The sequence below is a fragment of the Sorghum bicolor genome, chromosome 5, assembly GCF_000003195.3.
Source record: "Sorghum bicolor cultivar BTx623 chromosome 5, Sorghum_bicolor_NCBIv3, whole genome shotgun sequence".
Taxonomy (NCBI): domain Eukaryota; kingdom Viridiplantae; phylum Streptophyta; class Magnoliopsida; order Poales; family Poaceae; genus Sorghum; species Sorghum bicolor.
The window spans coordinates 69,224,295-69,239,278 of NC_012874.2; the positions used below are offsets into that span (position 1 = coordinate 69,224,295).

Consider the following 14,984-nt stretch of genomic DNA (forward strand, 5'->3'; position numbering starts at 1 on the left):
AGGGTAGCTTCGGCGCGCACACTGAACACATGATGGATCCTACGTCTCGTATGGACTGGGCATCCATTTTCGCTGGGACGGACATGTGTTTCGTATCTGGGCTCAAGCAGGCCTGATTCCACATGCTCAGCTCGAGCGTAGCGTCACGGAGGTAGTAGTGGCCTCACTCCACTGCATATTATTTTTTGTGTTTGTGTGAGGTTAATTTGGTATTATTATTATTATTATCTAGCTAGCCTGTTAGCATTCCTTTGACATACTCCGGTTTCTTTTTTTCCGAGTATTATCTAATGATGGACTCAATAAAATTTGTCTAGCTCTCAAATCGTCATGGATATGTGGTGTGCAATATACAAATTTACTCCTAGATACCAAAAAATATATTTTGAGAGTTGATTGATCTAGATGACAACACTACAAGAGTTTATAAATCTTTTAAATGAGCTGAAACATAGAAATGGTCTATTCCAAAATCATACTACTCCATATTGGTTTCGGCCCACCTATAGAAATCGATATCTAGGAGTGGCTGGGTTTGATTCACCATAAGAAAATCAATTTCTAGGGGTAGTTGAATAGCCACCTCTAGAAATTATTTATTTTTCTAGGCATGTACAAAGTACTAGAGATTAATGGAATAGTCATCTCTACAAACCTATTTTAACCATCTTAAAACAGATTTCCACATAGTAGTCAAATATTCAAAGTATTATGGATAATATACTCACCAATAATATCTAACCAAAAATTTTGAATTTTTAATCTAAAACTAAAATTTAGAATGCACATCATACCTATAGCTTCAACATACTGACCTCGCAATGTAAGTAGCCACCCGCCCGCGCATTCTTTGTGGGCCAAACCCTTTTTTTGAGAGAGGTAGTATCGGGGTTCAATGAAAATTACCTATTTCAAATGGTTATGGATATGTGGTGCATAATATAAACATTTTAGATACCAAACAATACACTTTGAGAGTTAGAGTTAATGCATCTATGATGCATTTTACTTTTTTTGAATTTTTAATGACTTGGACAGAGAAACAATGTAAACCAAGGTTTCTAAACCAAGGTTTCTAAACCAAGGCTGTACTATTTGACTGGGTTTCTGTCCACTCTAGAAAAAATCAATCTTTGGTGCAGCTAAGTTTTGAGTTTTGACCCACCTCTAGAAGTCGATTTTTAGGGTGGTTCTATAGTCACCTCTAGAAATAATTATTTTCTAGAGACAAATAAGTACTGGGATCTAGGGACGAATGAAATAGACATCTCTGCAAACATATTTTAATCACCTCAAACTATCTTTGTATAGTAGTTGGACACAAATGTTATTATAGATACACTCACCAATAATCCCTTACTAAAATCTTAGGATCTTAATATCATAGATTTTTCTTGTTCAAAAAGCATCATAGACTTTTTATTAAATCTAAAATATAGATTCTAAAATTCTAGAATTCGTATTCCTAAAATATCTCTAGCTTCAAACTGAACCACGAATTTCATGACAAAGTGAATAGCCACAACTAGAATTTTCTACTTCTAGTGATATGGGCTTCTTATCCTAGTGTTTTACCATTCAAAATCTATTATAAATTTCCTCTACTAAATATCTTCTATCGAGGATCTCATATGCTATGACTAGTGATAGTACTTTATTACTTAAAAATACTAGAAGAATTACATCTTGTAGGTAGCGAGCTGTTTTCCACGATTTTATTTTAAATAAACCACCGCTGTTATTAGCTGCACTTCTTAAATGTACTAAAAAAAACTGCAATCCAGTAAACTCCATGCAGGTTACTGTCTCCTTTTCTCAGGTGACTGACTAGCGGTTACAAACTTTTTTTTTTGTTAAAAAAAACCCCCCGAAATTAAATACAGGTACGGTAAATGGATTTGCCGACGTGGCGACGTTCCCTGCCACGGGATAGCGGATAAGGATGGCGGTGGGCCCGTCCGGGCCCGTTGGCCTCTCACCGGCCGCAGGCCCAACTGGTGGCTGCCGCTTCCCCTCCCGCGATCCTGTGGGCCCCGCCCCCCCTCACTACTGGCTGCTTGCTTCCGGAATATCCCCCGTTTCCTCCGTTCCCCTCCGCCACTCATCGTAACTTCCATCGCCATCGCGTCACAGGCTGGGGACGGACGCCTCCCCGCCCGACCACCGCCGACGCCGACGACGACGACGAGCATTCCATCCGCCTGCAGGTACCTCGCCCCTTCCCCGTTTCCCTTCTGTTGGTGCTGTATGGCTGTTGGTGCAGACGAGCCAAGAACTCCGTCGATTTGTTTGTTTGTTTGTTTGTTTGTTCTATTTAGCAATTAGCACCGCACATCCGATTGATTGATTGATTGATTGATTGGAGCTGTGACACGTAGTGACTGAAATTTCACACCAGGCGCTGCAAGAAACATCAATGGCTGTGTACCAGCACTACAAACGCGCAGCCGGGAACTAGCTACACTACAGACCCCTGCTCACCACTCTAGGCGTATCTTGAATTCTTGATCTGGGTGGTGTGTGGCGTTCACAGCTACAAAAGCTTGTGCGTGCATGGCTAGCAACATGTATGGCACCACGGTGGCATGTAGGATGTGCTACAGGGATCAGTACGGGACGCCGGTGCCGCGCGACGTCGCCTGTCTGGCCAAGAAACCGGAGGCCAGGAGGTGGGGGTACGGGTACCACCTCATCTCCAGGATTTGTCAGTGGAAGCCCAGAGGCAGCAAGTCAGCTGATGGTTCACTGCTCGGGCACGGTGGCTGCGATGTTCGCTGCTACTCTTGTGGGTCTCATAACAGCTGCGAATGCGAAACCGAAGAATGCGATGCTGTGGAAGGTGGCGCCAGCCCTTACAGGTACGATGTAACTGCTAGCCTGCTATGTCTTTTTTTCCCCCTTACTCCTGCATGTGGTTTATTCAACAGAATCAGAATCAGTGTGTTTTTTAGGCAATATTTTCCTAAACGCTAAATGGTAAACAGTCGGTCACTAAACAGTCCATTAAACGGGCTAAACAATCAACTAAACAGACTAAACAGATGATTAAATGGAAACGGTGTACCACTGTGTAGCGTTTACCCAGCGTTTAAACGGTCTAAACGGCCGTTTAGGCGAACAGTGTTTTTAGGAGAGGGAAATATGTAATGATCTTCCTATGTTTGTAATTACTAGTTACTTTAGTCATCAAGTTTGGCTTCAGCATATCTAAGCCTTCGTTTCAATATTGTTGTTCGGATTTGCTGGTTATTGTCTCTCGGCGCTTTAGTACATTTATCTGTGGTAACTTGTACAGTAATCGGTACAGGAGCTGTAAGTTTGCTTAATGGATCTTTGGGAAACTGTAAGTGTAGGTGCCCTGCGCATCATGTAAACCATTTTTGGGAGTCATGTTCACATTTAACAAACACCAGCCAATGGAATGATTTTGGCACATACTTCATTCACTGGCCATGTATTTTCACTTGTGCATGGTAAAGTCTTCCACAATTTATCAATGTTAATGTCACCTGCTGTCAGTGCACTTTGAGAAATCTTATTTTGACTTCAAATATGTTCTCTGAGGAAAAAAAGCATGGACAGCGCCTGCTTACTCAACTTTTGATATATTTTTTATGCAGATAGTCAGCTGAAGACCTATCCTTTCTGTTTTCATGTTCTAGTTTTTTTTTCTAATTCTTCTATATGTCTATATCAATTTTCCATTAATATAAGCTGCAGTGGTATGGCAAGTCTCAGTGACTTTATGTGCAAAGCTGCACTGTTGTTTTTAACAGCAGATACCTATCCATGAATGATTTCCAATTATATCTCCCAATGTGTTTGTTGCAGAGATTTCAAGCAGCATTCAAGGGGAAATCCTCAATTTTCACATGATCAAGTTCCACCGAAGAAGTCAGCCTATGCTAGTCAAGGGTTGGCTGAAGCCTGCAAATTTGTTTACAATGATGCTAAGTTTGTAAATGAAAGGGCTCAAAATGACATTCTATTGCTTTCACGGTACTCTTCTACTCCAAAGTAGAACCATATTCATATTGCTAAATTTACTCCTTGATAAAAGGAAGGTGTTGTTTGCATAACTCTATATTTTGTTCTTATATCTGATCTACTTTGCATCCTAGTGGTATAACAAGGCTGAACGAACGTGCATGCCAGGATGCTGCTGTTTTGGGCTTGGGGTTTCTCAAGCTTGATGGTACATGCTCTCCTTTTGGGACAAATAAGCTCTTCATATAAAATTATTTATTATTTAATTTTCATCTAAACTTGCCTTGCATTATGCCTTGCATTACAGCTCGTGCACGAAAGGATACGCAAAAGATTGACCACACTGTGAAGGAAAGAGCAGCGCGCCTTAACCATTTTGCCAGAGTATGTATCTGTAAGATACTGAATTATTCGTTTTTTTTTGGTATTCTGTCTCCTGTATTACATCTATGTAAATAATCAACATTTTCATGCCTATTCAGGCATTTAAGGAGCGAGCTCAGTCAGACTTGAAGAAAGCTGCAGACAAACATTGGAGTGACGGTGCTTTGGAGGTGTGAACTAGTTCATATTATTTTTTACTTCAATTTGTTGGAACAATTGGAAGATCTGAGCAATATTTTCCATTTTTACTGTAGAAAATTGCTATTACTATTCATATCATATAGGAGTAGGACATCTTTTTTTTTTTATCAATTATCAATGCCAGCTTGCCCTGTGTGTATTGCTGTTGAATTCATGCTAATCTAATGCATTATTGAATTGCATCCAGGCAGATCTGCGACGAGCTGACTTGGTTGTTAAACGACGTGCCATGGAAGACGCTTTCATGGCATTGAAGGTAGCTCGAACTACTTCTGTATCAAGCTCTGAAACTTTGTAACATCGAGTGTTAAAATGACCATTCTTAGATCTCTACTGTTTCAATTTTTATTCTGGATATTCTAGCTCATTTTTATTATACGGCTGTTGGAATTTGTATAAAGGGGTGACTAATAATGAAAGTGCTCATCTTTCTAAGAACTTGTTTAGTTTGAACACCAAATCAACAGTTGCTCTGCCTTTGCCCCACCTGTTCATATATACATTCCTCTTCCAAACCTTCCCTATGGTGTGGTGGGAAAATTGTTGGTGTGGCATTGTGTGGAAGGGAACCAAACATGGGTTACATAATCACACCAGGAAGTTAATACAGCATTGAAGGTCGTGTCTGATTTACCTACTAACTAACTAAAGCAGAATGGGAACTATGATTATATGGGAATTTTTCTTATGGTACTCTACACGTCTACATGCTCCCATCAACATAGAAGGCTTAGTGTTCTCTGATCCAACACAGTTTGCTGACTAATCAATCTTTGCACATTGCTTTATATACTAAAGAAGTGAAGAGGCTGCTTTTGTAATGAAAGACTTTGACATCTCTTGCCGCAACAAAATTTGCTTGAAGTATAAATTTTGATTTCACATTACCTAATTTCATTGTATCCCAACTTGACAAATATAATCGTTGCTCCTATAACATTTTTATTATAACTTTATATACTCGTATGTAATTTTTCAAATTTCAATGCAGTTTGTTCAGGATATTCATGACATGATGGTGAACAGATTATATGAGCAGTAAGTGCTAGAGAAAAAGTTTGAAATGAGTTTTGGATGAGCACATAGCTGGTTCATTGTAGAGAACTACTTTTTACTTTTGATGTGGTACTTGGTCACTATGGATCACTTTGAATTAAGCTAAAATTTACTCATAGGCTTCCAAAGGACGGTTCATCTTCTCGTACAAATTCAACAGGGTTTATTACACTTGAGAAGAATGGGAAGACTCTTGAACTGTTTCCTGGTGAAGTTTCTGCTGATCAGATTTATGCTATAGAGGTGCTTTCTATATAACTTATTTAGCAGCAGTCTCAGTCCCTCTCCCTCCCCCTCCCCATCTCTCTCTCTCATGGGCAGTCTTATCATAGTGTTAACTTCTCCTTGATTTATACTTCCTAGGAAGCATACCAGAGTATGGCATCTGCCTTTTCTGAAGCTGATGGTATTGACTACACAGATCCTGAGGAGGTGAGCCATTTTAAACTCATTTGATCTATGTCAAACCTCCTACCTTCGTATTTGATGTCATACTTTTCTGTTTGTGAAGCTTGAATTGTTAGTAGCAACTCTAATTGACCTGGATGCCATGGATGGGAAAAGGAGCGTTTCCTTGATTGCTGAATGTTCAAGCTCTCCAGATGTTAATACTAGGTACATAGAGACTTCTTTCCTGCTGAAGTCCCCATCAATCACTTGATTTCAGCACAAAAGCTAATGTTTAAATACTCTACAATGACCATGTTGCCAAAAAACGAATTTGGGTGCCAATTTCTTATTTCCAATGGCCCTAGTTCCTATTAGATTGATTTATTTTATATTTTAATGCTTCTATATTTCATGAAAGCAATACCTTAATTCCCTTGTGCTTATTTTGTAAAATTCAACAATACATTGGTACTACTATATTCCATGGATGAACATTATAAATTTCTACTCTTTGTAGGAAAGCCCTAGCTAATGCATTGGCTACAGCTCCATCGATGTGGACTCTTGGGAATGCTGGCATGGGTGCATTGCAGGTTTGCATTCATCTGCCCTTCCTACTTATCCAAAATGAAAAAAAAGCATAAAAGACTGTTTGGTACTTCATATCTGAATTTCTATTGGCTGAATATCTGAGGGCTTAGTTGGTTTCTCTCCCAGGCTTGCTATTGAGCAAAGAAGTCATAATTTAGTTTGGGCAAAGAGTCAAAGGCTCCCTTTTTTCTTGGGACAGTCAAAATTGGTTCTCCAGAGAAAGGATCATTTCTCCCACACAATCTGACAAGGGTAGACTAGGCAACAAATCATGGCTCTTAATATCGAGAGTGCAGGCAACTAAATGTCCACATGCTTAACAAATTTCATATTTCAACCATCCATGTTCAAATCCATACAAGCTAAAGACATTTCTGTTTGATTCTCACTTCATTATCGGACAATGTGACACAAAGCATATTTCTACCGAAGTTGTTTGATAAGGTTGTTGCAATTTCTCTCCTTTCGATTGCAGAGATTGGCTCAAGATCCCAATTATGCTGTAGCTAGGGCTGCATCAAGCGCCATTGATGAACTCAAGAAGCAGTGGGAACTTGAAGAAGGTGACAGTCTGAGGTTTGTAATGAATCAGAATTTGGCTTCTGAGGATACTGATGGTGACGACAATTCAGCAGCAGATGACGACACATGAGGTGTAAACAAGTTGAAAGATTCCAATTTCAATGACAATGGGCCAATGCATAAGAAATCATCATGGACAGCACATAAAGCATTCCTGTTTAACTTTTAGGACTGAAGATCAGATAGATATAGGTGTTCCATATATATCTAGTTGAAGGAAAAAAAATGTGTTGTGGAACTTGGTAAATGGGGGCTAAAAAGCAGAGTTCCCTTTGGATATTGTTCATACGTGAAGCTGTATGTTGTATTTGAAAAGCACGTAAAAGTGAACAAATTCCCTTGTGGGAATATATATAGTCATATTATAGTGGCACTGGCGGTGCCGGATCCGAGCGGGAGGAGCTCTCCGTCGACCCTCACGGCGGTCAGCACGGCCGCAACGGCGGTGGCGTCGCGCAGGCGCCAGTGGCTGGGTCCGGCGTGGAGCACGGCCTAGATCTAGGCCCGGTAAGGGCTAGGTCTGGGCTTTTTTGTTTTTTTTATTTTTTTATTAACCGTGGCGGGCATGGAACCGCCTTGGTTAATGGTCACATTAACCATGACCTTACCTCCGAGGCGGTTGCAAAAACCGCCTCGGATAATCTTTTTTGACCGCCACGTAAAAACAATTGTGTAGTAGTGTTATTTACTTATTGGAAAATTTTCTATTTAGTTCATAGTTTGCGGCGTTGCTCCCCAACTTTGCTATTTTTGTGCACGCCACTGAAACTTGAGTGTGCAACACTGCCCTCGGCATTCTATTGTCACACACTATGCGCACAATTTGTGAGAAAAATGATGGACTCAGTGGCCTACACACACACTTTTTCATTTACATGTTTAGTACACATAAATGACACTTAAGCACATATATTTCAAGTTTTGTGTAGGCGCTTGGTGATATCAAGGACAAAACCTTCCCCACCAAATATGCTAGGGACGTTGATTATCTAGAGAACAGAGCAAAGGATGATTGCGATTATATTATCATGTCAATAGCCACTACTTTAACGTCTTCCAGAATAGACTTCAGTAATGAACTGACTAACATGATATGGCTCCTAGATTTTCAAATCAGCCAAGATTGGAGGTAGGCGGTATGCAGGATAACAAATTTGCACCTAAAATTATCTTATAACCATTTGGTGTTTTGTTGTTCTAATTTTTCTCTCCTCAACTTTCAGGTTCTACTCAAAGTGGATAAGGACAGTATAGAGGTGTGCAGAACCAGGCAACAAAGAGGCAAATACCCTCCACTTATCAAGGTCTTTGATTTCGAGCAAGGGTACTATAACTTTTTTGGCGTTTTTTGTTCTAATTTGCTCTCCTAGTCTTTCAAGGCTCTACACAAAGAGGATAAGGAAAGTATAGAGCTATCAGAATCATGCAAAAAAAAGAGGCGAATTTCCTCCACTTCTTGTGGTATTTGATTTCCAGGAAGGGTACTATGTTTAACTCGCTACACTCTATTATTTACTTATTGGTAATCTATCTATTTAATTCAGACTTTGTGGTGTTGCTCCCCAACATTGCTAATAGTATGTATGCACTCGAACTTGTGTGTGCAACACTGCCTGCGGCTTTCCAGTGTCACACACTGTACACACAAATTGTGAGAGCAAAATAGTGGACTCTATTGCCTAAAACACACACTTTTTCTTGTGTACATTTTTATTCAAAAATGACACATGCATATATATTTCTATTTTCAGTGTGCAGGCTGATCACAACATAAAGGATATGACCTTCCTAGCTAAATATTTTGGGGACATTGATTATACCTAGAGAACGGAGCAAACAATAATTATGACTGCCATCTGACGCTCCTCCTGCCAACTAGTCCTACCCAAGGTATAGTCATTTGCCCTGACAAGCAGGGGAACATTTCCCACTTTTTCAGTGGCATGAATAACCACACACCATAATTTGTTCGTTTTGTACCCATAAGTACAGTTTGCAACTACTGTACTGTATTGTCACTTCAAAGAATGGTTGTGTGTATTCTAACTACAAAACTATGAAATTGTTACAAGGACGGCAAGAAGAAGCAAAATGTCAAGTGTGTGTGATATGACATCAATGGGGGAGAGTCATGTCTTGTTGGTGACCTATCGTGATATAGCTCATGGTGAAATGCTATATTACGATTACAATGGGTATGAGCATGCGGATCCCACACACACTTTCCTCTAACCTAATCCCAATAGTTCTGACCTTACCAGTAGTAAAGGAGCCTTGGTGAAATACAGCTTTACCACCCAAGAGATTCTAATGATCGAAATTGATAAGTGCTTAGTGAAGTAGTACCCTAATTCAGTTATAGACGCCAAGGGTAATGGTCATTGTACCTGCTCTCAAGATGCATCTAAATATTCATATTCTTTTTTATTCTAGTTATTCCTAACCTTTTCTGTGAGTACATAGTTGTCTATGTGTCTCCTATTTATAAGAATGTTGGAAAAAGAAGAAATATGGTGTCATAGAGTTAATTGTTGGATTGTTGCTGGTTAAAGGTACATTTCAAATGGCGAGCAATGAACAGGATGGTAATTTACTTCATATTTTTGAGATGCTAGAAGGCAAAGGAAGCGTTCCCTTGTTGTGCACAAGAGGAGGAGGAGGATACTTCCATTTGTTCCATCTAAAGATACAACTAGAAGACTAAAACAACTGGCATCCTTGGCTAATTCCAAAACGGAGTTTTAGTAATGAACTAACTTACATGCCTAATATGGCTCCTAGATCTTCCAACCTGGCAAGGTTGGAGGTAGGTGGTACGCAGGTTAGAAAATATTTTCACATGAAATTCTGTTATAACCTTTTGGTGTTTTTTTGTTAAAATTTTGCTCCCCTAGTCTTTCAAGGTTCTGCACAAAGAGGATGAGGAAAGTATTGAGCTATGCAGAACCATGCAAAAAGTGGCGAATTTCCTCCACTTCTCGTGGTCTTTGACTCCCAGGAAGGGTACTATCTTTAACTCGCTACACTCAGTTCTTTACTTATTGGAAACTTCTCCATTTAATTCAAAGTTTGCGGTGTTGTTCCCCAACTTTGCTATTAGTGTGCATGCCACTCGAAATTGTGTGTGTGACACTGCCCATGGCTTTCCAATGTCACACACTATATACACACAAATTGTGAGAGCAAAATAGTGGACTGTTGCGTAAACACAAACTTTTTCCTTTACATTTTTATAAGAATGACATAAGCATATATATTTCTAGTTTCACTCTGCATGCTGATGGAAACATAAAGAATATGACCTTCCTAGCTGAATATTCTAGGGACGTTGATTACAACTATCTTATGACGCTCCTCCTGCCAGCAATCCTTCCCAAAGTCTGGTCATTTGCCCTGACAAGCAGTGGAACGTTTCCTGCTCTTTCAGTGGCTTCAATAACCACACACCATAGGTTGTTTGTTTTGTACCCATAAGTTCAGCTTGCAACTGTTTTATTATGTTGTCACCTCAAAGAAAGGATATGTGTATTCTAACTTTGAAACTATGAAAGTGTTACAGGGATGGTAAGAAAAATCAAAATGTCAAGTGTATGCGATATGACATCGATGTGGGAGAGCCATGTCTTGTTGGTGGCGTGTCATGAAATAGATTCTGGCGAAAAGCTATATTACGATTACAATGGGTATGAGCATGCAAATCCCACACAACATTTCCTCTAACTTAACCCATATAGTTATAAGCTGGCTACCTAAGAGATCCTAATGATACAAATTGATAAGTGCTTATTGAAATAGTACCCTACTTCAGTTATAGGAGCCAAGGAATCATCAGTGTCCCTGCTCTCAAGATGCATCTGTCATATTCTTTTTATTCTAGCGAGTCCTACCCCTTTTGTGAGAGTACATAATTGTCTGTGTGTCTCCTATTTAAAAGAATGTTGGAAAAAGAAGAAATATGTTGTCATAGAGTTAATTGTTGGGTTGTTTCTTGTTAAATGTACATTTCGAATGGTGAGAAATGGATGGATGGTAATTTACTTCATCTTTTTAGATGCTAGAAGGCAAAGGAGGTGGTCTCTTGTTATGCACCAGAAGAGAAGATACTACCATTTCTTCCATCTGAAGATGCAGCTAGTAGACTAAAACAACTAACGTCTCTGGCCACTGCCTTGACTAATTCCAAAACAGAGTTATGTAATGAACAGACTTACATGCCTAATATGGCTCCTAGATCTTCCAATTTGGCAAGATTAGAGGTAGGTGCACGGTATGCATGTTAGAAAATCTTTTTACATGAAATTATGTTATAACCTTTTGGTGTTTTTTGTTCTAAATTTGCTCTCCCGGTCTTTCAAGGTTCTGCAAAAGAGGGTAAGTAAAGTATAGAGCTATGCATGCAGAACCATGCAAAAAAGAGGCAAATTTCCTCCACTTCTCATGGTCTTTGATTCCCAGGAAGGGTACTATCTTTAACTCGCTAGACTCAGTTATTTATTTACAGGAAACCTATCTATTTAATTTAGAGTTTATGGTGTTGCTCCCAAATTTTGCTATTAGTGTGCATGCCACGCGAACTTGTGCATGCACCACTGTCCGCGGCTTTCTAGTGTCACACACTACACACACAAATTGTGAGAGCAAAATAGTAGTCTTTATTGCATAAACACACACTTTTCCATTACATTTTTAGTCAGAAATGGCGCATGCATATATATTTCTAGTTTCACCGTGTAGGCTGATGGCGACATAAAGGATATGACCTTCCTAGCTAAATATTCTGGAAACGTTGATTATCTATAGAATAGAGCAAATGATGTTTGCAACTGTCTTATGATGCTCCTCCTGCCAGGTAATCCTTCCCAAAGTCTGGTCATTTGCCCTAGCAAATAGGGGAACCTTTCCATCTGTTTCAGTGGCATCAATAACCACACACCCTAAGTTGTTTGTTTTGTACCCATAAGTTCAGTTTGCAACTATTTCACTATGTTGTCACCTCAAAGAAAGGATGTGTGCATTCTAAATTTGAAACAATGAAACTGTTACAAAGATGGTAAGAAACAATCAAAAGGTCATGTGTGTGTGATATGACATAATGGGGTAGAGCCATGTCTAGTTGGTGGCCTGTCATGATATAGCTCGTGGTGAAAAGCTATATTACGATTACAATGGGAATGAGCATGCGTATCCCACAACATTTCCTCAAACCTAACCCCAATAGTTCTGAGCAGACCAGTAGTAAAGGAGGCTTGATGAAATATATCTTTGCCACCAAAGAGATCCTAATGATAGAAATTAATAAGTGCTTATTGAAGTAGTACACTAGTTCAGTTATAGGAGCCAATAGGAATCATCACTCTCCCTGCTCTCAAGATGCATCTATCATATTCTTTTTATTCTAGAAATTTCGACCCCTTTTGTGAAAGTGCATTGTTGTCTAAGTTTATTCAGGTTTATGCTTGTTAAATATAAATAAATCTATAACTAAGTTATACATGATCCGATGAGAATGAAATATTTACTATAGTTCAAGCATAGAATAATTAGTCCACCAAAAAAAATTTCACCACAATTGGACCACAGAAGCTGCAGCTATGAATTATTCCAATTAATTACAGATAAAATTTGATTTTTCTAACTAATTTAAAGCTACAGAAAAAAATTATATTAAAGTATACCATATTATATATTCATTGCGTAGATCTACTCATGCAGAGTCCAACAAAATTAGACTTTCTATTTTATGATTTTTCTTTGATTTACTATGATTTTTCAAAGATCATATGAAAACAAATAAGAAAAAAAAGAAAAAGGCAAAACCACAGTTACTGTAGCAAAACCATGGTTACTGTAGCAAAACCGTCATCAAAAACCACCCAGGGGAGTGCTTAGTGAAGTAGTACCCTTATTTACTTATAGGAGCCATGAGGATCATCATTAATTGTCCCTGCTCTCAACATGCATCTTCCCCGTCATATTCTTTTTAGGGCTTGTTTAGATTCAAAAAAATTTTAGATTTCGACACTGTAGTACTTTCGTTTTTATTTGACAAACATTGTCCAATCATAGAGTAACTAGGCTTAAAAAACTCGTCTCGTGATTTACAGATAAACTGTACAATTAGTTATCTTTTTTTATCTATATTTAATGTTTCATGCATGTGCCGCAAGATTCGACCTGACAGGAATTTGGTAAAGTTTTAGGTTTTTGGGTGCATCTAAACAAGGCCTTACTCATTCCTATCCCTTTTGTGAGAGTACATAGTTCTCTGTGTCTCCTATTTAACTTTAAGAATGTTGGAAAACAAGAAAAATGTTGTTGTAGAGTTAATTGTTGGGTTGTTGCTGCTTAACGGTACAATTCGAATGGTGAGAAATAGATGGATGTGCAATTGGCCATCTCTATAATGTTCTTCTACTTTGTACCTGTTGCAATTGTGTTCCTTACACAAACATACGCAACACATGTGTGGTGTGAGTTAAATTCAAATAAATAAAAATAAAATTTAAAATTATATAAAAAATAAAATACTAATTATATGATTAGCCATATTAAATTAATAGAATTTAAGCTTTATATATTGTTAATAATATTAAAATTATATTAGCCTGAGATAACCTTTCAAAAATAATACATATCATCTGTTATTAAATTTATTGTCATTTACATAGTTAATTAGTCATGATTTTAAGATTTAGCTGATTTGGAAATAATTTATACTTCATGGATACGGGTACTATCAAGTATTTTATATTTTTTTATGGACGTGGAATAAGATAAGGAATAATCTTCAAAAATGAATATAGATACATCCATATTTAAATCGAATACGAATAGAACCGATGAACGTCGAAGACCGTTTCTGGTGTCCTACATCATATCCTATACTATTATGAAGCTAAACTCCACTAGAAATTTTTATTAACATGCAAGTTATCTACATCAACAATCCACGAGAACTTGCAATTATATATAGCCAACTGACACATATAATTATGATAGTTATCTCTTCATCCACTAACATGCATTTAGATATCGACATCGATGTGTCAAACCATTCATCAAAATTAATTTAATTTATATTACTATAAATACAAATAGTCTAATTTTTTTAAAAAAAATTGTCTGAAATCCGCGCAGCAGCGCGCTAGGTATTATGCTAGTTTACACTAAAACAAATATGAATATTGGATGTTACGGTTTTCTGGACATCCAGATCATATCCATCCTTATATATAAAAGGACCCTCATCCTCACGCACGGGCATGGGCCTGGGGGTTCCGGCGGCGCCAAAGGGAGAGGCTCGCAATTAAGGATGTGGCTGCAAGGTTCTCCACCAGCAGATCGAAGCAAGGGGAGGCAGCGGCAGCATGCACGTACTGTACTACAGGGTCACGCGTACGAGCTGTGCTGATCGACCGCGCGCTCAGCAAATGCACGTGCCTCATGCACAATGTATTGGAACATGGACGTACGGCAGCAACGTTGCGCTGCGCAGTTCAAAGGGCAGGATATCTATGCACGCTAATTGAACTCCATGTTCAAAGTACTGTACCTATAGCTCAGTACGTACCAAGCATTTTCTGACTAGTTCCCACTACGAAAATACAGTTTACTTTTACACGAGATTAAAATCAATCCAGCGAGTCAAATCCTCTTCGTTCGTTCTCAACACAGCATTAATTAAGTACATGCTTATATCTGCTTATGTTTTAATTCATGCTTTCTAGCCACTATATTGGCTACATTTTGTCAACTGCTAACGAATTTGACGTCAAAAGCAACAAGGGAAAACA

The 14,984-nt window shown here is 38.5% G+C and overlaps 1 protein-coding gene across 2 annotated transcripts; it reads left to right on the plus strand.

Annotated features, from left to right (window-relative positions):
• LOC110435671 lies at positions 2,048-7,583 on the plus strand. 2 transcript variants are annotated; one of them, XM_021461527.1, is made up of 13 exons: positions 2,048-2,207; positions 2,399-2,858; positions 3,832-3,999; positions 4,122-4,195; positions 4,295-4,371; positions 4,470-4,541; positions 4,760-4,828; positions 5,564-5,610; positions 5,748-5,871; positions 5,992-6,060; positions 6,140-6,243; positions 6,536-6,611; positions 7,085-7,583. In XM_021461527.1, the coding sequence occupies exons 2-13, from the start codon at positions 2,554-2,556 to the stop codon at positions 7,259-7,261; spliced, it is 1,362 nt and encodes a 453-aa protein (XP_021317202.1). In that variant the 5' UTR covers positions 2,048-2,207; positions 2,399-2,553; the 3' UTR covers positions 7,262-7,583. The 2 variants fall into 2 exon arrangements, with proteins under 2 accessions (XP_021317202.1, XP_021317203.1); XM_021461528.1 differs by having other exon boundaries at positions 2,057-2,207; positions 2,379-2,858; positions 7,085-7,564.